The 24,163-nt window shown below is 37.7% G+C and overlaps 1 protein-coding gene across 7 annotated transcripts in view; it reads right to left on the bottom strand.

Annotated features, from left to right (window-relative positions):
- The window catches only part of DOPEY1 (dopey family member 1), a 60,109-nt gene that overhangs the window by 25,855 nt on the left and 10,091 nt on the right, over positions 1–24,163 (bottom strand). For 2 of the 7 annotated variants that reach the window (XM_014958514.1, XM_014958518.1), the window contains exons 1-12: positions 23,959–24,052; positions 22,951–23,050; positions 17,597–17,706; positions 15,020–15,128; positions 13,329–13,449; positions 12,655–12,774; positions 11,418–11,532; positions 10,956–10,985; positions 10,205–10,438; positions 6,299–6,926; positions 3,511–3,785; positions 2,186–2,338 (exon numbers count right to left, since the gene is read on the bottom strand). In XM_014958514.1, coding sequence (XP_014814000.1) covers positions 2,186–2,338; positions 3,511–3,785; positions 6,299–6,926; positions 10,205–10,438; positions 10,956–10,985; positions 11,418–11,532; positions 12,655–12,774; positions 13,329–13,449; positions 15,020–15,128; positions 17,597–17,706; positions 22,951–23,050; positions 23,959–23,967 — 2,004 coding nt within the window. In that variant the 5' untranslated portion in view covers positions 23,968–24,052. Of the gene's footprint in view, positions 1–2,185; positions 2,339–3,510; positions 3,786–6,298; positions 6,927–10,204; positions 10,439–10,955; positions 10,986–11,417; positions 11,533–12,654; positions 12,775–13,328; positions 13,450–15,019; positions 15,129–17,596; positions 17,707–20,753; positions 20,851–22,950; positions 23,051–23,958; positions 24,053–24,163 lie in introns of those variants that run through there. The other 5 variants (XM_014958519.1, XM_014958520.1, XM_014958516.1 and 2 more) reach the window with 4 other exon arrangements.

The raw sequence follows: 24,163 nt of genomic DNA, 5'->3' as shown, positions 1-24,163 counted from the left end.
ACTGAATAAAGCTTCAAAACCACTTTCAAATACAACCAGGGCTTAAACTAAATTACTAGATGATAAGCGGAAACAAGAGGACAAAGATTTTTGCTTGTTTGTTCTTAAAATATATGCTTATAGGGAATGAACATTAGGTGTATTTACCTCTAATCTAAATGAGACCAACAAAAAAAACCTGTTAATACCACTGTGACACTCTGGCACGCTTCCAGACTTAATTTTTGACATACAGCTTAAGAAGCTTTGCAACAGCTCATACAACCAATATCCGCCACAATAATAATGAAAATTCAAAGTAAAAGCTATAAAACCTGAAAATTACAGAATGGACATAAAATAGCTCACGTCAGATGTAAACTGAAGAAAAAAAAAAAAAAAGAAAAGAGAGAAACAGCAGCATTCTGGAAAGTAAAGCAAGTGTCACATGTAGTAAGAAAAAATAAGTTTCTCATAGGGAGAAAAAACCCAACCACTGCTGCTAAACATATACAGTTACACAAACCAATTCACCAGCATCTGCTGATTTAAGAGTGAAAATAGCAATTCTCAAGCACATAGAGATGACTCCACATGATCCCTTGCCATCCACGCTGGGAAGATGCAAGAAATTACTGTTTTCACCTGAAGGTTGGCAGGAACGAGCGAGTGCCACATCCACAGTCACAGCAGTTCACAGACCAGCCTCATTAGCAAAACTATAAATCATCAGCAATTTTATCAATGTGCCAAGCTGTGACCTGCAGTGATTGACAGACTGGCTCACTTTCACTTTTTGTTGACCGGGTTACTCTCTGGGAGGAAGGCAAAAGGGTAACTGCTGCTGAAGCCACACAACCATGAGTTTCTAGAGCACAGAAGTAATTCCTTATAATTTATTCCATCCAGGCTGTGAAAACAGTTCATACAGCTAAAATTTAAAGCACTACAAAGGCTTCAACTCAAATGCCAAATTGACAGCATTTATCATAGAATCGGTTGGAAGAGACACTTGGGATCATCAAGTCCAACCATCTACCCTACTCTACAAAGTTCTCCCCTATACCATGTCCCCCAACACCACATCTAAACAAAATCCTAGGGCTTGGAAACAACAACAAAAAAACCTAGAGTACCTCTCTTGACAAGAAGAACTCCTATTAACAACAGTAAAAGCTAAGCATGTGCTTATATTGGGAAGCAGAGCATAATTTGTGATAAAAGTCTCCTGCATAAGGCTGTTGCTGAAAAGCCCCCTTTCTCCAGCATGAAACCACAGAGGCTCATCACAGACCTAAAAGAAAGAGTGTTTGTCAACAATCTGAAGAGCTGACAGTTTCAAGAGGTTTTGAAAATACCACTTTACTTGCATTAGCTAAACTGATCACAAAACAGAGGTAATCAACAGGACAGCCAAGACCATTTCTAAAAAAAAATCTCACAGAAACACTTTAGCTAAAAATAATTAACCAAGAAGTGTCAGAAGATGGAGCTCAGAAATATATAGTGCAGCTCTTGGCACCTGGAAATAAAATAAAATCTTATTAATTACAGGCTGCTCTTTTGTCTTGTATTTACATTAAGTCTTACAAAAAGAGGCAGAATCAGATAATCTATAAATGGTCAGAAAGACAAAAAAACCCAATTCGCTGCTGCTTAAAAGAGAATTAAGGATGAAGCAGCAAATTAATAATATCAAATGCAGCAAACTCATAAGGACGTGTCTCACAGAAAAGGAAAGGAATTGAGAACAGATCTCTGTTGGGTCAGGACACAGCAAAAGGAAGTGTGCTTAGATTTGATGGAGCTGTACATGAAAAAAAGAGAGGTTAGGACAACTGGAATGGAATGTAGAAAATCTATATTCAACTACTACCACTACAAACACTTTCCATAGGTTCACAAAACACCAAGATGCCATGAAAACAGGGCTCCACTACTGCAGACATAAGGTTAAGGCTTCTCGTTGAGTGGGAACACAGGAAAGAGGGTGACAGTGTCAGCGGGTGGACAAATCCAATGTTCTGCATGCAAGATAACAGTATTTTTTATGTTTGAAACAATCAATGGAAGGCAACATTTTTTCAATGCAATTTCAATTTTATTTATGCCCTCCTCTGAGGAACCAAGTCCTTCTTCTAAGTAAAATCCTACAGCTAGAAACATATACTTAACTCATCTTTTAGTAAATATATGAACAACTTGCCTTGTCTCTGTGAGTCAGCTGCTGACTAATAACATCTTCACAAATGCTGGAAGATGGAACGAGGTTATGCAGCTGGTAGAAGAGCTCCACACTCTTCTGATGATGCTGAGGAGTTCCGTCACCCAACTGGTCCCAAAGAGTTAAAGCTATATGCTTTGTACATGAAAATAAAAGTTGCAAGAGAGATAAGTGAATGAGTATCATGCCTTGTTTTGCTCTGGACTGCGTTGAGGTCTATGCAATGATTATAGAATTATCTAGGTTGGAAGGAACCTTTAAGATCATCTAGTCCAACCATCAACCTAACTCTGATAGAACCCATCACTAAACCATGTCTCTAAGCACTATGTCAACCCATCTTTTAAATACCTCCAGGGATGGTGCCTCAACCACTTCCCTGGGCAGCCCATTCCAATGATTAATAACCCTTTCCGTGTAAAAATTTTTCCTAATATCCAATCTGAACCTTCCCTGGAGCAACCTGAGGCCATTTCCTCTTGTCCTATCGCCTGTGACTTGAGAGAAGAGATGATGGGAGATATTTGAACTGATCACACCATATGACCAACAGGCAATTGGCCGTTTCCTCTTGTCCTATCGCCTGTGACATGAGAGAAGAGATGATGGGAGATACTAAAACTGATCATACCATATGACCAACAGGCAATCTACAAAACTGTTCTTTTTTGTTTGTTTTAACATAAGCAATGGTTTGAAACACTGCAAGAACTTACTACCTGAGGATTCCTGTTAGGAGTCAGAACTCACAGAAATAAGTTTCATTGGAATATAATTAACTACGCAATATAACCTGTTGCTGATTATCTTCTGTAAGTTATTTCTTACATAAATTACACATTTTGGTCCTACACTATGCACATCTCAGTTTCATAGCTTTGCTAAATAATGATACTGTCAAATAAGGGTTGTTTTTTTTTTTACATTTCAAAAATATTCATTTGAACAAGGGTTTTCACCCAAGCAGTCAGTAAGACAAATTAGAGTGAGAAAACTTACTGTGTATTTTCATTCCAAGCCTAACACAGATTACAGCTGTTATCAAAATACTCAGCAAGAAAATTTGGTTTACCACACCAAGGACTTTGAACAAGGGTTTTCACCCAAGCAGTCAGCAAGACAAATTAGAGAAAAATTACTGTGCATTTTCATTCCAAGTCTAACACAGATTACAGTTGTTATCAAAATACTCAGTGAGAAAATTTGGTTTACCACACCAAGGATGATAAAGTGGCCAAGACTGTCAGTCTCCACCAGCCAGGAAAAGAAATCAAAAGAAAAAACATCAAGGAGATAGTGCATTGTACCTTGAAGAAATCTGTTTTTTCAGCCATGTATCTCAGATTGCCTTGAGTGAGAGGAGGTCTGATGACCACAGCCACTCGTCCCTGGTTAGGGCTGAGAGGCTGAGCAGTTTCCACACTGTTCAGATTTTCTCCAGTGACGAGAGCAACAGATTGAGTTAATCCAACCAAGTCCATCACAAGGGAAATAGTAACACCCTGAACACTGAAATCACTGGCTTGCTTGCAAGCAGTCATTAAAGTCTGTAGCCACAGTGGGGGCTGTACTTGTTCACAGTCTGAAATAAAAAACACAGGTGATACATTCATTAAACAACTTTAAATGGTGTGATTTTTTCCTCTCATATTCCATTACCATACACACAATTGTTCTTTATCATTCCTGTTTCAACCTGCCTGTTGTACAGGTTTAGGAAAATATATGCTGGAGAAAGATACTTCTTGATGTCTCTCTCTCTTTAAAATAACCTGATTAGGAGTGCAATACACTGTATCGCTTCAAACATTTAGTAACCAAAAATAAATAGGAAAATTTGAACAAGGAAGAGAAAAATAAATTTTATGGAACTGCATCCACACAATTTCACTTTTTAGACCAAACTGGAATTCTGGTAGTTTGCACATCCTTGCATTCATTTTCCTCCTTCAAGAAATTCTTGACCAGGAATCAAGTCTTAACATTGCGTTTGTAGTCTTGAATTCCATAGTATTTTTTACATACACTAATTTTTTAATAGATGTTATATTGTATAGATATATATCTCTATATATATGTATATATTATAAAATATATATATACATTATGATTTATTTTTATATATATAAAAACTAAGTTTAAACTGACAAAAATAGATATTTTCCTGGCAACACTGTAAAAGTAAAAGTAGCTGTGAAAATTGATGTTTTAGGTGTCAGAAACTAGATCCTATTAAATCAAACACTGCTTTCACTGTGGGCAGCTGTTTTCCCCTTCTCGCTGTCCCCTGATTTAACACCATACACTGGTCTGATAACACAAACTCTGAAGTTCACAGTCAGCTCTCCAAGTGAATAATGCACCCTTCTATTTTAAGGGTACCAAAGTAATTTTTCTTAAAACTTCAGAATGACTCTACTGATTGTGTTCTTAACATAGGCAAATGCTTCTAGAATCAGGCATAAATGTTTTTTATCAGCACAAATACAGCATCTGGTTTGAATTAAGGAAGACACAACTTCAAATTTATATCCACAATAGTTACTTTTGCAATGTAAATTGAAGCCTAAATATACCTAACAATTCCTCATAATGTTCTAGATTTTACAGATATAAACATTATTTTGAGCTTGACTCAGTTCCCTTTTTCATTTCTTCAATTAAAAATAGCACACATTTATCTGAGAAGTTAAGCATGCAGCAGAATTTAAGCACAATTATGTTCTATCAACGTCAGATTAATTTGGCTCCTTCAAATAAACACACTGATGACTCTCACCGTTGATTAAAGGCAATTAGGTCCCATCACTAATGCAACCCATCAAAAAACATGTTCCAAATTTAGGAACCCTTCAATAACACCAGCCTCTTCTGCAGTAGAAAAACATACCCATAGATGAAGAAAAGGCTGATGTGTGGATTATGGGAACTTCTTATCCCACTCTCTGTTACAGAATCACTGCCTTTGTGTGAGACACATATTACTCAAGCTCTACAGCCTTTCTGCTTTAAAGTAGGTAGCAACCCTTCAGCATTTCAATCCCCTTAATTAATAAACAGCTATAACCAAGTTGCCTTCAACTGACATAAATATTTAATGTGTCTGGATCTCAAAGTCAAAGATACACTCTGCTCCTGGCTGTATAATGAAAACATACACAACACTTCTTAAAAACTACAGGAATAGGAGAAGCAGTCATATTAAATTTATGTGCTTGTTTGCCAAAGCCAAAGAACTATTCCTCTCCAAGCAGTGCCCACTGCTTAGCCTTTAATAGATTGTGAAAGTTGTGGATAAGAACAAAAAGCTGCAACCATGACAACCTAGAAAAAAAAATATTGCAGAAGCATGTGATACTGTGACATTGGCCAAAATTATTGTAACTATTTCCTACATGGTCCAAGTATGTCCACCATGATACCATTCTAAGGCAGCAACACTCAAGCTACAGATCAGAAGTGGAAACAAAACTGAATGATAGAATCACGGAATGATCTGGGGTTGGAAGGGACCTCTGGAGATCATCCAGTCCAACCCCCTGCCACAGCAGGGTCACCCAGAGCAGGTCCCACAGGAACGTGTCCAGGTGGGTTTGGAATGTCTCCAGAGACAGAGACTCCACCACCTCCCTGGGCAGCCTCTGCCAGGGCTCTGCAACCCTCAAAGTCAAAAAATTCCTCCTCGTGTTTGGATGGAACCTCATATATTCGACTTTGTGTGACTTTGTTTGACTGAAACACAGTTGATGTCAGCTGTGGCTATTACAAAATACAACAAAGGAAACACTGAGGATCCATACAGTAAGGAGGAACATCTGAAAATCTAGATTCTGCTTTCAGGCTTTAATTTGCATAATTTATATTTGCCATCCCAAAAATTAATTGTTATCAAACCCCATGCCAACAATATTCTTAAGATCTAAGAGAAAATAGCTTAGTTTCCAAAAAGCAAACCAATTGATACAGAAGGAAACTTACATTTCTAAGAGGAACAGCAGACAGCACCACACACAAAGCATGAATGCTATGACTTTAAATATTTTTTGGGGAATAAATAAATAAATTTCCAAGCAAAGAACCAAGAGTGCAGCTTACCGAGTTCAGGCTTCCCAGGATGTAGTTCTGAAGTTCTGTTTCCTTCAGCAATGTAAACGGGAAAGCTGGAACATTCAAGATAGAGCTGACAAGCAGCAATAAAGGCAGGAAGGTATTCTTTCGGTGTTTTTTTCTTGTTTGTTTTCTTCACCTTAGCATCAACTTGGGATTCTCTGTCCCATTTTGTTGCCGCCTGTCCTTGCTCTCTAGCAGGGTCTACGGGCAGCTCTGCCCCTAAGGGCTGAGACAAGGAGTTACTCTGAATGATATACAGGTTGATAAATCTGGTTAAAAACTGCTGGACGTACTCCAAGCAGCACTGCATGGCAGTCTTTTGGATCGTTTTCCCACTTCGAGTTGCCGTCCCCTGTGTGGTGACGGAAGGGGGCTGGACGATGGTCTCCTCAGATCCCACAGTAGATGCCGTCTCAGTCTCCGAGGACGTGCTACCAATAATTGGGATGCCAGGGGCACCAGGACCTTCATTCAGTGCCCTGTCAATGTCATCAGCTGTATCCGCCTGGTATTGCACAAACTCAGTGAATCCACTTTCTGAGGATCGACTGCTTGGAGGATTCTCACCATCTTCAAACACATCGTTGGGATTTTCAAGCGAAACCGATGGCACCTGAGCAAGATAAAAGTTTCATGGTTGTTCAAAATGAGGTCATTTAGGTCCCAGTGAGAAAATATTTATTTGCTTCTTCATTTGAAAGCAACAATTTTATTCCACAGTTTTAAATCTATTTATATAAATACATTTTGAAGAAATTCTTTACAGTGAGGGTGGTGAGGCACTGGAACAGGTTGCCCAGGAGGTCGTGGATGCCCCATCACTGGAGGTGTTCAAGGCCAGGCTGGATGGCTATTTGAGCAACCTGGTCTGGTGGGAGGTGTCCCTGCCCATGGCAGGGGAGTTGGAACTAGATGATCTTTAAGGTCCCTTCCAACCCAAACCATTCTATGATTCTGATTCTATGTTTGGTGTTTCAGTAAGTTTGCCAGACCAAGCTAACTACAATTCAAAAAAAAAAGGATCATCATATAAAATACTTTAAATATATTGCTTTTAACATCTTCATATCATGATCATGCCTATTTTTTATGAAAAGAATACCGAGATGCATAGACACAGGCATTATTAATTTATACAGCATCATAAAACAAAATATTCATACATTAAAGATAACCCCTAACTTCCAGCAGGAAGCAGGACATTGAATTATGCTGCTTATGGTCACTTTAACTAGCAAGATTCTTTTAATACTTTAGATTTTAGCATGTTCTACCAAAGGACAAGATATTTATCTGTTCATCAGAAACTGCTGCAGTCATAAAGGAGTAAAAAAAATGTCTGTAGGCAAAGGAGACAAAAACATGTCAGCCAAGAAGAATGGGAAGACTTAAGAGATTAGGTAAAAGTGCACGCTTCTCTGATCACGCTTTTGAAGTGCCCACCCTACAGCTAAATAATCACATTAGATATTAAATTATTTTAACCTAATAACTCTCTGGATATATTACTGATAGAAGAACATCAACTATTAAAGCTTTGTCTCATTAGGAAATCAGGAGCGGTGTCATTTAACTTTACAACTATAAGTTGCCAGAACACCTTAAAAAAAAAAGTGAACTGTGAAACTCTAAATGAAGAATAAAATCTTTCATAACCTAAAAAACATTTTCCCACTTCTGTATTTAAACTAATAAAGCCAGCTCTATTTATCAATGAAATTTATGCTCTTTGACTTAAGAACTTGTCTATTAAATGTGGATGGCATCTTGATTCATAGATGTATATATGGTACAACTTCAGCATCTTTCTTTTTATATACCAATCCCAAGATTTGGAATTTGGGGATTTCTTTCAAATACAAAGTTATAATAAACTTTCATTCAAAAAACTACTAACCATTTGTAACTAGAATGAAAAAAAAAATATCATCTCCTAGAAACAAGAAAGAAGGGTTGCTCCAGCAACAAGAGTTCTTCATGACTCACTGTGAGCCTTAGCGCCTCAGAGTTCAGAATATGTGCAAATCTGATGAATTTCTACTCAAAAAGAACCCACAGAGGTTTTGGGGGCTGCTCTAACCTCCTATAGACTGGTAGCAGAGGCTCTGCTTCCTGGTGAGGACGTGAGGTGAACAGGGAAACAACCACAAACACATGGATCAGTGGGAGTAATCACAGGTAAAGACCATGTCCACACACTTCTCCTCTACCCATCTCACCCGTGATGGTAGATGTTGCCTGAGAGCCAACAGGCCCAGAAGTTGTCTTGCCATCTCACATGCAAAACACTAGGCATCTTAAATGCAGAATTTGAGCATCATCTAAAATTCTGAATAACTTTTTCATTAATAAATAAAAACAGAGACTTCATTATATATTAATTCTATCTTGTTTTACCATAGATGGAGTAAAAATTACAAGTTGTTTGAGATATTAAAATAGGACACAGTGAAAACAATGTACTAAATACTTGGGAAGACATAAAGAGTGACCCTGTCTTATAAAATACAAGGTAAAAGAGACAAGAAACAAGGTAGTTAATTTCACTCTCTCTCTTAACAGAAGCCATGGCTAGGCATGAGTCTTTGTAATTGAAAGAAAAAGGCTGTTGAAGGTTCAAAGGGCAACATCATTCAATTAATACATGCTTTATTTAAAAAAACAACAACAAAACCACCACAGGAACACCTGATACAGGTGGAAAGCTCAGAGATGGATTTGCTCAGTCTTAAGAAAAAGAATGTTAAGAGTTGTGAAGAGGGGGAAGGTGTCTTTATTGCTGTCTGTGAGTTCTCCATTAGGTAGTTGAAAAGATGGAGGTGTGCTCAGAAATCCACAGTGAAAGAACAAGGGGCAACAAAACCAGGCTGCAACAAAGGGACTTCTGATCAAATAGCACAGTGCACACAAACAAGCTGCACAGAGAAGTTGTGGAATCTTCATCCTTAGAGATATTCAAAACTAAGCTGGATAAAATCCTGAATGACCTGCACTGGCTTCAAATTAGAATCAAACTTTGAAGTCAGCCCCGCTTTGAGCCGTGACCTGCAGCTGTCACTTCCAATCTAAATTATTCTATGATATTCCTCTGTTTTCTTCAGCTGGAGAACACAGATTTCAGAGCATGTCACTTAACATGCCATACAAAGCCATGGTTGAGTAGAACAAACTAGACAATGTTAAAAGAGAACGAAAAAGAACTGCTGGCTGGTTTGTTTCTTCTATTTCTTTATTCAATTATTCTAAGAACTTAACATTGACAGTAAAATAACTGATGGGTATTAATCCAACGCATACAAATTGAGTGGTAATTTACATGTGCCTGATACGTAACCAAAATGGAGAACTCTTTTGAGTCCAGTTATTCTACATAATCAGACACCACTGAAGTGCATTACAGCTTTAAGCCTTTGTTGATTATTTCATTCTTAGGCCTTGATTCTGAAGTGATTTATACATTTATAATATGAAATCTAGATAAACCCCTTAAGAATCAAGACCCTTTACCGCAATGTAGTGCACAATTGTAATTCACAGAATCACAGAATCTTCTAGGTTGGAAGGGACCTTAAAGATCATCTTGTCCAACTGTAATTGCTTTTGATGATCCAAGTTTCACATGTATTGTTGTAAACCAAACTAAATTTAATCAAAGATTTACAGGTGGTTCCAGCACAGACTTGGAATGCCTTTTCCTTTCCACACAAGAAGTATTTTGCTGCAAAACATAATCCGTAATTGCTTCTGATGATCCAAGTTTCACATGTATTGTTGTAAACCAAACTAAATCTAATCAAAGATTTGCAGGTGGTTCAGCACAGACTTGGAATACCTTTTCCTTTCCACATAAAAAGTATTTTTCCGCAATGCTGCAAAACATAATCAAATTACCTTTTTATTTTCCCATTCTTTGATGGAGCTGCTGTGTCCACTAGGAAGCTGCAGGACACCGTCCGTGCCGGCAGAGAGCAACGGAGGTTGGACCTTACTAAGGATCTTCGAGCAGAGTCGGAGAGAATCCGTAAGCTCCGACAAGTGCAAAGTATGAAGGTGGCTGGTCAAGGCAGAAATCATCCTGAGCAGCAGCTGAGGCAAGTGTTCTGTCTGTATTTCAATGTAAGTCTCCTAACAAAGTAACAGTAAAACTCATTAATCGTAAGATTAAATTCCACCCTAAAAGTTATCTTCTATAACAGTGATGCCTATTCTCTTAACTGTGTTCTAAACATATGGAACATGGAAAAAGTAAAATTAATATCTTAATATCCAGAATAAGAAATACATGCTTTATTTAAAAAAACAATTACAAAGTTAACTTTACAGTTGGATAACCAACAAATAGAAATATATTTAGCTCTCTCAGAATTTTACATCTTGCTTATTACAGAATAAACACATTACAGTTTATTTAAAAAAACAATTACAAAGTTAACTTTACAGTTGGATAACCAACAAATAGAAATATATTTAGCTCTCTCAGAATTTTACATCTTGCTTATTACAGAATAAACACATTACAGAACATAACGAGGCTAAAAAAATGCTACTACTATTATTTTAATTAACCTTAATATAAAAGTTTAAGAATGAAAAGATAAACAAGTTATTAAGAACTAAAGGGAAAACAGGCTGATTGCCATACCTGACACAGCACTCTCATACTTCTAGTAGGCTTTGAAATGAGAAAGCAAAGAATTGAGGAAAGACAGGCATAGAAAAAACAGTTCCAACAGTCTTTGCTACATTAAGCAATGTCAACAGAAAGAGATGACACATCTTACCATGACATTTAAAAGAACCTTAAAAGAAAGTTGCACATCTAGACTAGCAAATCAAACTACAAAAGACTATACTTGTAACAGATACAGTGTAGTTTTAGAGAAAAGAAATCGAGGACAGACAAAAATTGTCAGGTATAAGCATCATAAAACCCACTTTGGTTATATCCAATCATATAATGAATCCAAAACTTCTTCTAAAAGGTGTCCACCAATTTATGGCAGTATAATTTCAGGAAAAACAATTAATAAAGCAGATATATTTTTTCCTGTAGACTATAAATATACAGAATCCCCATATTAGCAATGAATAAAGCAATTCTTACCAAAGAAACTATATCCAACAAAAAATCCACTAACAAGCAGAAATTTGTCAGGGGTAACTCAGATTGCTCATTACCACCTCCGGGCCCAGTTTGAAGTCTGGCATGTAATGTCCTCCTGCAAAATTCAAATAAGGTTTCACAATATTTTTCCTCTCATCCTTTCATTGACCATGTTTCTGTAACTTAACTCAAATCTGTACATATCAGGGGTGATCTCTATAAACAAATAAACAATCTCTCATTTTACTGTGAAGTAGCTCATTTGGCCCCATCGCAGGATCCAGCCTTTCACTGTAAACCAGTCTTTATTCATAAAATAAGGAAATTCAGGCTACAAAATTGCATTTGTGACTCCACCATGCACAGCAATACTTACTACTATGAGCATGGGCACCAATAACAGAATTAAGGGATAGTGCAACTGGAAGAACAATAATTTTGAAGAGATCTAAACTAATCCCAAGAAATACTTACTACTATGAGCATGGGCACCAATAAGGGATAGTGCTACTGGAAGAACAATCATTTTGAAGAGATTTAAACTAAACCCAAGGCATTAAGCACTTGAGATAAAGCCAACCAATAGTGAAATAAAAGGCATGTGAAGCTTTAAAGCTGTTCAAGAGGAAAACAAAACTGGCTCTTTTAAATGTCCACTTTAACTTCAGCTGACCACACTCTTTTACTATTGGGAAGAGTTCATAATCTGATGAGTTTTATTGCTGAATGAAGTAAGACAGAACACAAATGGCCTGTGAAGTCACAATTTGACAATACTAGAAGCAAAAGATATGAACAAAGAAATAATATTTTGTTTCTCTAATTCATTTGCTGGGGGTGGTGGTGAGGACAGTGTCACATTTTCAGCAATAATTAATTATCGTAAACCTTTCCCTCTTTTTTGGAAGGGTTCATGAACATAAATGCCAGGACTGAAAAAAGGATTTGTTTGAAATAAAAGAAGCCAAAATCTTGAAGCAGTGACAGAATTTATCAAAAGATAAAAAATCATATTTAAATTGTGTTTTGTCAGTAACCTACATTTGAGAAGTAGCATCCTACTCCAAACGATCACATCTGATTGAAACTGGCAAAAAGATCAAAGTTAAAGGGATAGCAAAGAAAAAGACTTGCAGAATAATGATCCCATTAGACTAAATTCTTTGAAGGAAAAAAGCTTATAAAACAAAAGTCAACTTCAACTTTACACATAGAGAGATTAAGTATTATAACCTACCTACAACATTCTTCAAACCAACGAGCAATGTAATCCCACATATAATAAGGCTCAAAGGAATTAAAGAGAAGATTGGCAGTTTTAATCAATTCTGCTGTTTTCTTGTTTTCTCTCAGTTTGCTGGGAAAAAAAGGAAAAATAACATTTTATATTTTTACACTTCATTTCCGAGTTCTGTGACTACACATCACTCTGAGTTTGAATTCCTACAGTTGTTTCTCCTCCCCAGCTTTTAACTCCCCTCTGTTTTCCACCTCTTAAGATATTCAACCCAAATCTTGAAACTCTTTTTATGCCCCTCTGTCTGTCTCATTGCACTCTTCATTTTTACTCTGCAAGAAAGTTCAGTAGTCTACTGTTTTTTCTTGAACACAGATATAAAGAATGCCACAACTAATCTATACTGTTGACATACTGACTTCCAGCTGTGTTAAGGAAGCATTTTTGTCATGGATAAAGAATAAAGCATATGCCAAATATTTTTAAAAAATAACTAAAAAAGCCATAGCTCTTCAAATCTTCACATTGAACAGAATTGAATACAAGTTGCAACTAACACCAATGGATCCTGGATCAAGAAGAAACAGGTTACAGTCTCACAGGATTCACAGTTGTGGTTTCAGCAACAAAAAGATATATTATTTAATACCAAATACATTATACTCATTATTCACCTGCTTAGCTGTGTGTGATCTTTGTTGAAAGAGGGTTCTGCCTGAAGCTCCAGCTCTGCTTTGCACTGCGTATATAACGTTCGAAACACCTCAATCAATACATCCTCCAGGATGGCAGGGCCTAGGGAGAAACACCAGCAACCAAAGCACTGCAAAGGGGCCACACCTGAAAACCACCTAAATCATCAGCCAGCTTCCATTCCAGAAATACACAGGCCATTGTAATGAAGGCTGCACAGAGTTCCTTTCCCATCCAGTGTGTGTGCAATCCTGGCTGGATACAAACACACCTCATCCAAATGAGGTATCGCCCATGTTCAAGCCAACACACCCTCTTTGAGGGATAATTAACACAGCTCAGTAACATGGAAACGTGATTACATGGGTTCCTGATCTAAGGTAGCTTTCACCCAACAGTTTCAAACACCCACCCATAAGCTAGCTCTTATCAGATGGAAAATATACTCAAATATTTAACTGTAAATACATGGTAAAATATTTTGAGCATCTTCCTTCCTTTGAATTTGAGGCAGGTTTTCCTTAATTCTAGATATAGTCTGCAGGACACTTTTTGAAATAGCACCTCCTTCAGATTTGAGCTAAACATCGAGTTTGAAGAAAAAAAAAAATCAATTTATTTTGGAAGGAGTTCACAAAATGATCCTGCTTGAAATATCCTTCACTCTTCCGTGCTTTCTCCCAGCCTTGCCAAGCTGTCCTCAAGTGAGACCGTGCTCGCTGAGTTAAGCAGAAATCCTAGCAACTTCTTCTGCCTCAACTTGCTGAATCCTTGCTCTCTGTACTTCATGAAATCTTAATGTACACATTGCCTCTGAAAATTTAAACTGACCCCCAGAAATCACAAATGACCAGAAAGACAACAAATTCTTGTCAGGTATTTTGCCGTCTGTCTTAACCAATTCTTTTCAAGTGGCACTCTTTGATTGTTTTATTTTTACACCTTTATTATTCTGCCCCCCAAATCTTAGGACAGACTTCAAAAATTAGTTTGATTTTTTTAGTCACCTCCAAAATTGTTATTCCAAAGAAAAAGGCAAGATACCAAACACTTAGTTGCAGTAAATACTTTTGCCCCATATTTCTCTGCGCTCACCTGCTAAAAAGTGCATTTAAACACTTTAAACAAGAGAAAGGAAAATGAAAAAAAAAAAACAAAAGAAAATAAAATCAAAAAACCCAACCCCAACACAATCAAACAAAAAAACCCAAACCCAAACAAACCACCCACGAAACCAAAAAAAACCGCAATTTGCCTCCCCTAAATAAATTCTTCTGAAAAACTTCATTTTCTTGTTAATATCTCTTATCTCTGTGTGCATATCAAAAAAAAGGCAGATTATTTGTAAAAGCAACAGCTGAGATTTAAAATGCTGAGTCACTATTTCATTAAAGAAATAGAAAAGATCCAATCTGCTTTTATTCCAACATGCAGTCAGATCTTTCTATGACTTTAACTTACTATTTCCTGTGTTGAAAGCAGAAGAAATTGCATTTGGTACAAGGTGAATCTAATGAATACATTAAATTATTAGCTTGGAAGAGCTAAGAAATCTAGCTAACTTGCCAGTACCTAAGAATACAGCTTTCTCCATTTGATCAATAAGAGAGAAAAATTCTCAAAGCAAAACCATGTAAAACTAGTTAAAGACTTGAAGTGATATGAAAATTACCCAGTTCAGGCTTATCCAGCAAACTGATAAGAATACGAAAAGGCTTTAAGTCCTGCATTAGTGTGCTTTCTTCTCCGTGCCCATTAACTTGCAATATTCCAACCATTGCCTGCAGAGAGAAAAAGCATATCAGAAAAACAAAATTGGAAAACAGGTTTTAAAAGAAAGATGCAATAAAAGTTGCATATAAAGGGAAAATTCTCAGTAGTGGAGAACACTATTTCATCTCACTGCAGCTCAGCCTTCCAGCACCTAAAGGGGGCTACAGGAGAGATGGGGAGGGACTCTTGATCAAGGACTGTAGCAATAGGAAGTGGTGTTAATGGTTTTCAACTGAAAGAGGGGAGATTTAGACTAGATCTCAGGAAGAAATTCTTTGCTACGAGGGTTATGAGACACTGGAGCAATTTGCCCAGGGAAGCTGTGGATGCTCCATCCCTGGAGGGGTTCAAGGCCAGGCTGGATGGGGCTTGGAGCAACCTGGTCTGGTGGGAGGTGTCCCTGCCCAGGGCAGGGGGTTGGAACTCCATGATCTTTAAGGTCCCTTCCAACCCAAACCATTCTGTGATGATTCTCTCAACTTTGCCTATGAGAATATTTCTGTGGAACAGAACTTGACAACTTGCATATGCTTAAAATCAAAATGAAATATCATAAACAGATACCAACTGGTTATTTCATGAGAATAATAGAGAAGACATGAAAAGTGACGAAGAAATTGTTTGAGAAGGTAAGGGATGTAGATTTAAGGGTTTACCAAATAATAATCTTCCATCTAGGACATACCCATCTACATGGCAAAAAACTTTCTTCACTAAATTGACTAGATAGTAATGAGAACTCCAAAACAAATGGGAAACCCAAGTTTCTATGCTGAAGCAGTTTAGGGAACGAATTGCAGAATTAAAAAACAGCGCAATGAAACCACCATAGATTTACTTAGTTTTCTCTCTGTGACTGGCTTCACTGTCTGAGGTGAAATAGGCTTTACTTTTTTACATCTTTTAAAAAAAGGAGGACAAAGAAGAAAAAGAAGAGAGATGGGGAAAGAGAGGCAGGAAAACAGTTTCAACCTTGCTATCTGCTACAAACCAAGTATTATCAGCCAGTATCCTGAAAGAAAAACATTCTATACTTGAATATGCTTTTAGAAGATCAGAATTTTCAGTACATTGTATCAATGAATAAGATGGGGGTGGAGCGGATACAAGAACACACAAAGAGCCTGCTAGGGAAGGCAGCAGAACGGAGCAATGCTTTTGAAGTCTTTTGAAAAAGACAGCAAATGGCTTTAGAAGGCATATGCAATTTGTATTATGTAGAGCCAGCCACTGATTTTAATGTCTATTAAAAAAAATTTGAAGCAAAACCCAAGTGAATTATCCCCATTACAAAAAAAAAAAGGCCACTCTCCGTTCTACTGTATCAGTAGTGCCTGTTTTAAGTACATATATATATAAAAAGGACTATATCAACTCTACACTGTCGTTAAGTCTTTGTAGACAGAAAAGTTTTAATGATACTGATTAAGCTAGAAAGATGGACAGATTTCATAGGAAGACCACAACCTATTCACAAGTACCTAAGTGTTGCTAAAAGCTCGCCGTATTTCGTATAGAAGGTATAGGTGAAACTACATCTTAATTCTTCTTCAGGCCACTCCTCTACACTTGGGTAGTTTCTGACTGATCTGCCACGAGAGGCAGAAGGTGACAAGAGAAGGGTGAGAAGTGCCAAGGAGGTCCTTGCTGCACTGGAATTCTGGGGTCTCTTCCTCATCAAGTAGAGCAGCAGATCTCACTACCTTCAGATAAAAGTGAAAAAAATCTAGCTCTGTGCTGTATATCAGCCTTAAGTTGTGATGAGCTAAATATTCTTGTGTCAGCTACTAATACTGAAATTCCCACTGAATATCAGAAAAATCCAGACCTTATCAATATACCTTAATGATAAAATGTCGTCCCGATTTCAAGATTGGACTCACAGCATCTTGAGAGACATCTGTGTACTTTAATTACCACCAAAGAAGGAGGCAAGGTGATCTCAGGTCACTTATCAAGGCTCTAAGGATCAAATAGTACCACTGCCAGTTTGCTCAAATATTCCTGACTGCCAACAGACAATAGAAAAAACATTCCCCTTGCCAAGAGGGGAGGGAGACCCTTCTTACTCTGACCTTTTGAGACCTATTTGATCAAATTTTTCCAATTCCCAAGACACAGAGGAGTTTCTGTATGTACAGAAGTAGAAGAGAATTCTCCAATTCTGTTTCAGGAAAGAACAGCCTCCAGCGTGCTCAGCTCATAATCACATATCCTTCACATATGCTGCATTCATTGTGGAAGAGAGAGAGAGAAATCTAGTGGTTGTCCTCATCACATTGTTATTCTAAAGAAATAGAATGCCACGTCTTCATTTTTCCACTGAGAAGGTTTTAGAAGAGTAGAACTCAGTATTACAAAAAGATAGAAATCACGTAGTCACACTGAAATGGCAAGTCAAAAGATAAAGATACACCAATTCTGATCAGCATCCATTGATGAAGATAAATAGCACAATAAAACACCGTGTAGATACCTGGACTAACATCTCCTTAGAGAAGGTGTTGAAATAGTAAGTGGCGTGTTCCTCGGGATTGCTATGCCTTGTACTTCTGGGTCCTACAAGGGCACCGTTGTTATCAAAACCTTCAAGCAAACAAAAGACAAGACAAATAAGCATTTGTCTCTTAACGGAACATTTTGCCAATGTCTTTAAACTAGAAATCAACACACCAGCACTGATAACTTACCAAGATGAAGTCCAAGTAATGTCGGCAAGAGAAAGATGATTTTATAGAGTTTAATACAGGAAACTAAGTGATACTTCCATGCAAGCAGTTTGCACACAAATTACAAACTTTAGTTTTATGCAACACTATTAATCAAATTACTTCTTGTACAAAAGAAACAAATGTTCACAAACACTGCATGAACCACATAGCCCTAAAGCATCTTCTTCAACAAACCTGTCCCACAAAAAGATTTCAATATTAATATTATTATGAGAACACAAAATTCACTATTTTTAATAGAAAGAGATGATCACTAAAACATTCTGACATGACTAAGGCACTTAGAATATAAGTTATATGACACAAAATCAGTTTTGTTATTCAAAATTACACGAAGGAGATAGATCTTTGGTTTTTAAGTTTGTATCTTTTACCAAGTTCAATTTTTATTCTACACAAAAATAGGCTTAAGGAAAAAAATAATTAAAAAGTAATTTAAAAAAATAATCAAAAAATTTGTCAGGGTATCACCCCACTCCACAGAAGCATTTTTGCAGCGTTTGTCCCAAAGTGACAAAAATAGAAGGAAAGCCTGAGAAGATCCATGCCCTTTAGCAGAATCTTAAAACAACCACCACTTAAGCTAACCTGGATTTCAAGAGATGTGATGGGATTTTTATGCCTAGAGAGTACTTCTAGACCCCTCCCAGCTACAAAACAATAGCAAGGAATAGCTAACAGCAGAATTAAATAACATCATACAGAACATCAGACTTCAGAGTGCATTCCAGCACAACGAACCAAAGATTTAGCAAAAGGAGGCACTAGCTGTTCACAAAACAGGACCAAGAACAGTCACTGTAAAACTATCTCCTGAAGCTATGTTATCTTTCAGTGGAGACTATGCTCATGAAATAGCTGTAGAAGAAGGTTCCACAACTTAAAAAAAAAAAAAAAAAGTAGCATGATATTTTGAACATTTAAAATATCTTTCTTAATGTCAGCAAAAAAATATATCTAATCCACCAGATTTATTAAACATTTGTTCAGTGTTTAATCTGGAAATTATTTTTTTCCCTAAATTGGAAAATGTAGATATGGACATGAGAGAGCATTTACTCATCTTTTAAAGAAAGACAGTGAATTTGCAAGTCAGTGTCTTGAGAAACGATTACCTAAAGCAGCTGGGATTTTGTCATATTTATGTTCTTTAAAAAAAAAAAAAAAAAAAGAAACAATTACCTAAAGCAGCTGAGATTTTGTCATATTTGCGTTCTAAATCCCTGCAACTTCTACAGCAAAAAAACCAATCCCCTCATGCAAAACACCACTGCTGACTTAACCCCTCCCTTCATAACTTCAGTTCTCTTTCATGTCTCTTGACTAATGACTTCCTTGCTCCCCAGTCACCCACAGGCTGCCTCTGATGCCTTAACTATAAACACCACTGCTGACTTAACCCCTCCCTTCATAACTTCAGTTCTCTTTCATGTCTCTTGACTAATGACTTCCTTGCTCCCCAGTCACCCACAGGCTCCCTCTGATGCCTTAACTTTCAGCTGGGAAAGATGGAAGAGCTGCTGGGATGGGTGCTGGGCAGCCTGGGCAGCACGTATGGGCTTGCTGGTAAGTGAAAGATGGAAGAGCTGCTGGGATGGGTGCTGGGCAGCACGTATGGGCTTGCTGGTAAACTGGGAAGCCAAACAAACAAATTCAAAAAAAATGTAACTGCAAAACAGTCTTCCCCTCAAGTAGAGAAATCCTTTCTGTCTCTCCTTTTAGTCTCTGGTTCCTAGGACACTCTTAGGAACTCCTAGGTCAGAGATTCTGACTTCTCTCAAAGTGGGCTGAAAAGTGGTTTTAAAAGAGCAACAGGGCAGTTTCATGGGACCACAGGCTTTATTTCCTTAAAATAACAAGGCTGAATAAGAGTGTTTTCTAAAATTTTCTAATTTCTAGTTTTCTAAATATTCCCTAAATAGTTATGCATCTTCTAAATAGCTATTATTTTCTGCTACCCCCTTCTGATTACACGCTGGTTTCATATAAAACACTAAATGTGTATTGTATTGATATTCTGCCATTTGGTAGAAATAAAAGGCTGCAGCCTGTCACTGATCAGATCTTACTCCAGAAAGGTGCTGAAGTAACATTTCCTTGCATGGAGAACATAAGGGATAGGTGATTTGTTAATTCAACCATGCAAATACCTTACGAAGCTTAAAGTTTGCATATTCAAGCCTCCACCAATGTAGTATCTACATTTTTCAACATTCTTTTATTTTCATCCGTTCTGTGCCATTGTGTTCCAACTGCCATCCACATCCTATAATGCCTGCTCTCTAGTTTTTTCATTATACGTCTTTAGGGAGTTAAAAGTTGCCTTTTTGGTGTCTATTTACACAGGCCCAGTGCACCAGGCTCTGTCTCTGAACGTGGCTCATGATTGCTGCTATAGAAAAATGTACTAATAATTCATACAATAGAGTTCCAGCATGGCATCCTTCATCTTTTATGTCCATGGAGAGAGAGTGCCTTCCTTTCTTCTCATTTAAGTTACATATTTCATTTTTTTACAGATCTTTCTCCACAATGTGCAAAATACTGCTAATGAGCATACAATCCTTCCTCCACTTTTAGTAAATGATGAAATAAAAGAGGATGGGGCCAGTCTTTTTTCAGTGGTGCCCAGGGATAGGACAACAGGGAATGGGCAAAAACTTGAACATGGGAAGTTCCATCTAAACATGAGGAAGAACCTCATGACATTGAGAGTGGCAGAGCCCTGGAAGAGGCTGCCCAGGGAGGTGGTGGAGTCTCCTTCTCTGGAGACATTCAAACCCACCTGGACACGTTCCTGTGGGACCTGCTCTGGGTGGACCTGCTCTGGCAGGGGGTTGGACTGGATGATCTCCAGAGGTCCCTTCCAACCTCAGGTGATTCTGTGAAATGCAAACCTACCTAGGAGCCACGCATAAAGCCTTCGGTTGAGCGACATGTCCCTGCGCAGGACTACGTGAAGGGCTGCTGACAAAATTCGGATCATGTCCGGACGCGTTGCCTGAAGAAGTTAGAAACCTGATTAAATTTAACTATGAAAAGCAGTATTTTTTTCTATGCTAGCAGCATAATGTGGACTAAAACATAGTTAATTTCATGTTCTGACATTTCTGAATTCAGAGCAGTACAACAAAACATAATCTTGCTCTTAGAAAACCAAAATATGATTATTATTAGGAACAGGAAGTGTGTAATAGAATGTACCCCTTAAGAACAGCAAAAATACTTGACTCCAAAATATGTATGAGGTAAAAAAAAAAAGATTGGAGAAAGTAAGGAGCAACATGGGGAGCTGACTCCCCAAACAAATATCCAAGTTAATCAACATTATCCGAAGAAATGGTACATGCAAAAGCCATGAAAATATACCAGGCAAACTTGAAAACTGTGGCATCGCTTCAGAAGTCAGCACATTTAAAAAAAAAAAAAAAAAAAGAAACAATTACCTAAAGCAGCTGAGATTTTGTCATATTTGCGTTCTAAATCCCTGCAACTTCTACAGCAAAAAAACCAATCCCCTCATGCAAAACACCACTGCTGACTTAACCCCTCCCTTCATAACTTCAGTTCTCTTTCATGTCTCTTGACTAATGACTTCCTTGCTCCCCAGTCACCCACAGGCTGCCTCTGATGCCTTAACTATGCTGGGAAAGATGGAAGAGCTGCTGGGATGGGTGCTGGGCAGCACGTATGGGCTTGCTGGTAAACTGGGAAGCCAAACAAACAAATTCAAAAAAAATGTAACTGCAAAACAGTCTTCCCCTCAAGTAGAGAAATCCTTTCTGTCTCTCCTTTTAGTCTCTGGTTCCTAGGACACTCTTAGGAACTCCTAGGTCAGAGATTCTGACTTCTCTCAAAGTGGGCTGAAAAAAATGTAACAGCAAAACAGTCTTCCCCACAAGTAGAGAAATCCCTTTCTGTCTCTCCTTTTAGTCTCTGGTTCCTATGACACTCTTAGGAACTCCTAGTTCAGAGATTCTGACTTCTCTCAAAGTGGTTTTAAAAGAGCAACAGGGCAGTTTCATGTGACTGCAGGCTTTATTTCCTTAAAATAACAGGGCTGAGTAAGTGTTTTCTAAAATTTTCGAATTTCTAGTTTTCTAAATATTCCCTAAATAGTTATAAGTCTTCTAAATAGCTATTATTTTCTGCTACCCCCTTCTGTATACACGTTGGTTTCATATAAAACTTTATATGTGTATTGTATTGATATTCTGCCATTTGGTAGAAGTAAAAGGCTGCAGCCTGTCACTGATCAGATCTTACTCCAGAAAGGTGCTGAAGTAACATTTCCTTGCATGGAGAACATAAGGGATAGGTGATTTGTTAATTCAACCATGCAAATACCTTACAAAGCTTCAAGTTTGCATATTCAAGCCTCCATCAATGTAGTGTCTACATTTTTCAACATTCTTTTTTTTTCATCCGTTCTGTGCCGTTGTGTTCCAACTGCCATACACACTCTATAATGCCTGCTCTCTAGTTTTTTCATTTTATGTCTTTAGGGACTTAAAAGTTGCCTTTTTGGTGTCTATTTACACAGGCCCAGTGCACCAGGCTCTGTCTCTGAACGTGGCTCATGATTGCTGCTATAGAAAAATGTACCAATAATTCATACAATAGAGTTCCAGCATGGCATCCTTCATCTTTTATGTCCATGGAGAGAGAGTGCCTTCCTTTCTTCTCATTTAAGTTACATATTTCATTTTTTTACAGATCTTTCTCCACAATGTGCAAAATACTGCTAATGAGCATACAATCCTTCCTCCACTTTTAGTAAATGATGAAATAAAAGAGGATGGGGCCAGTCTTTTTTCAGTGGTGCCCAGGGATAGGACAACAGGGAATGGGCAAAAACTTGAACATGGGAAGTTCCATCTAAACATGAGGAAGAACCTCATGACATTGAGAGTGGCAGAGCCCTGGAAGAGGCTGCCCAGGGAGGTGGTGGAGTCTCCTTCTCTGGAGACATTCAAACCCACCTGGACACGTTCCTGTGGGACCTGCTCTGGGTGGACCTGCTCTGGCAGGGGGTTGGACTGGATGATCTCCAGAGGTCCCTTCCAACCTCAGGTGATTCTGTGAAATGCAAACCTACCTAGGAGCCACGCATAAAGCCTTCGGTTGAGCGACATGTCCCTGCGCAGGACTACGTGAAGGGCTGCTGACAAAATTCGGATCATGTCCGGACGCGTTGCCTGAAGAAGTTAGAAACCTGATTAAATTTAACTATGAAAAGCAGTATTTTTTTCTATGCTAGCAGCATAATGTGGACTAAAACATAGTTAATTTCATGTTCTGACATTTCTGAATTCAGAGCAGTACAACAAAACATAATCTTGCTCTTAGAAAACCAAAATATGATTATTATTAGGAACAGGAAGTGTGTAATAGAATGTACCCCTTAAGAACAGCAAAAATACTTGACTCCATTAACAGCTCATTTTTGTTACAAGACACTTCATTCTGTTTATTAGGCAAAACCCTTGAAAGCAAATTCAACTAAAATCCAGAGTGAAATATAAAATCACTGAAGAATTTTAAATACCTTTCAATCTCTTATTACTTTAAATGTTCGTGTAGGTCTTAATATTAAAAAAAAATAATGCTGTATTGATAATTTCACCATTCTAGCACCTAAAGAGACACATCAGATATTCCTATAGTAACTGATAAATGTGAACCAACCACTTCCACAAGCAAGAACACAGTTCTTTTCACAGAAAAGTGCAGGTTTTCCATAGTTTCTAACAAGGTGAGAATGTAACTTGTGTAAGTTTTCCTCCAAGAGTAAAATAAATCATGGATCATTTAACAACAGGAATTGACTAACAGTAAGTACAGTCAAAAAAAACCCTACCTAGAAGTTGTAAGGTCTATCTTTCATTACTGCCAGGGCTACTGCTCACCCCAAAGTAACAATAATTTTCAATTCTTTAGTGTTTTGAATCAGTTCTGCTGAGAGGATTAACTTTTGCTGCTCTTGAACACTAAGAAAATCATGAATCTTCATTAACATAATGACCCACTAAATACTGCTACTGCCTTAAGAAGTGGAGTGCACTTAGGAGCTTTCCAATTCATCTCTTTGATGTTAATAACTTACCTGGCTCATGTGGAAAGGGAAACAAAAAAGGATAAGGTCCAACGTGCTCCTCTGTACTAAAACACTGGTATCTTGCACTGATGTGCTCACTGCTTCCACCTGAAGTAATGGCAGACCCCCCCAAAATAGTTATTTACTGTATTATTTCAAGATGGTAGATAGAAGAGAACAGTCACAAAATAGCAGTTGTTTTTAAATATTGATA

Source organism: Calidris pugnax, unplaced genomic scaffold (genome assembly GCF_001431845.1).
Source record: "Calidris pugnax isolate Ruff unplaced genomic scaffold, ASM143184v1 scaffold251, whole genome shotgun sequence".
Classification (NCBI taxonomy): domain Eukaryota; kingdom Metazoa; phylum Chordata; class Aves; order Charadriiformes; family Scolopacidae; genus Calidris; species Calidris pugnax.
The sequence above is the reverse complement of the archived record's forward strand: the minus strand, read 5'-3'. Positions and strand labels throughout refer to the sequence as shown.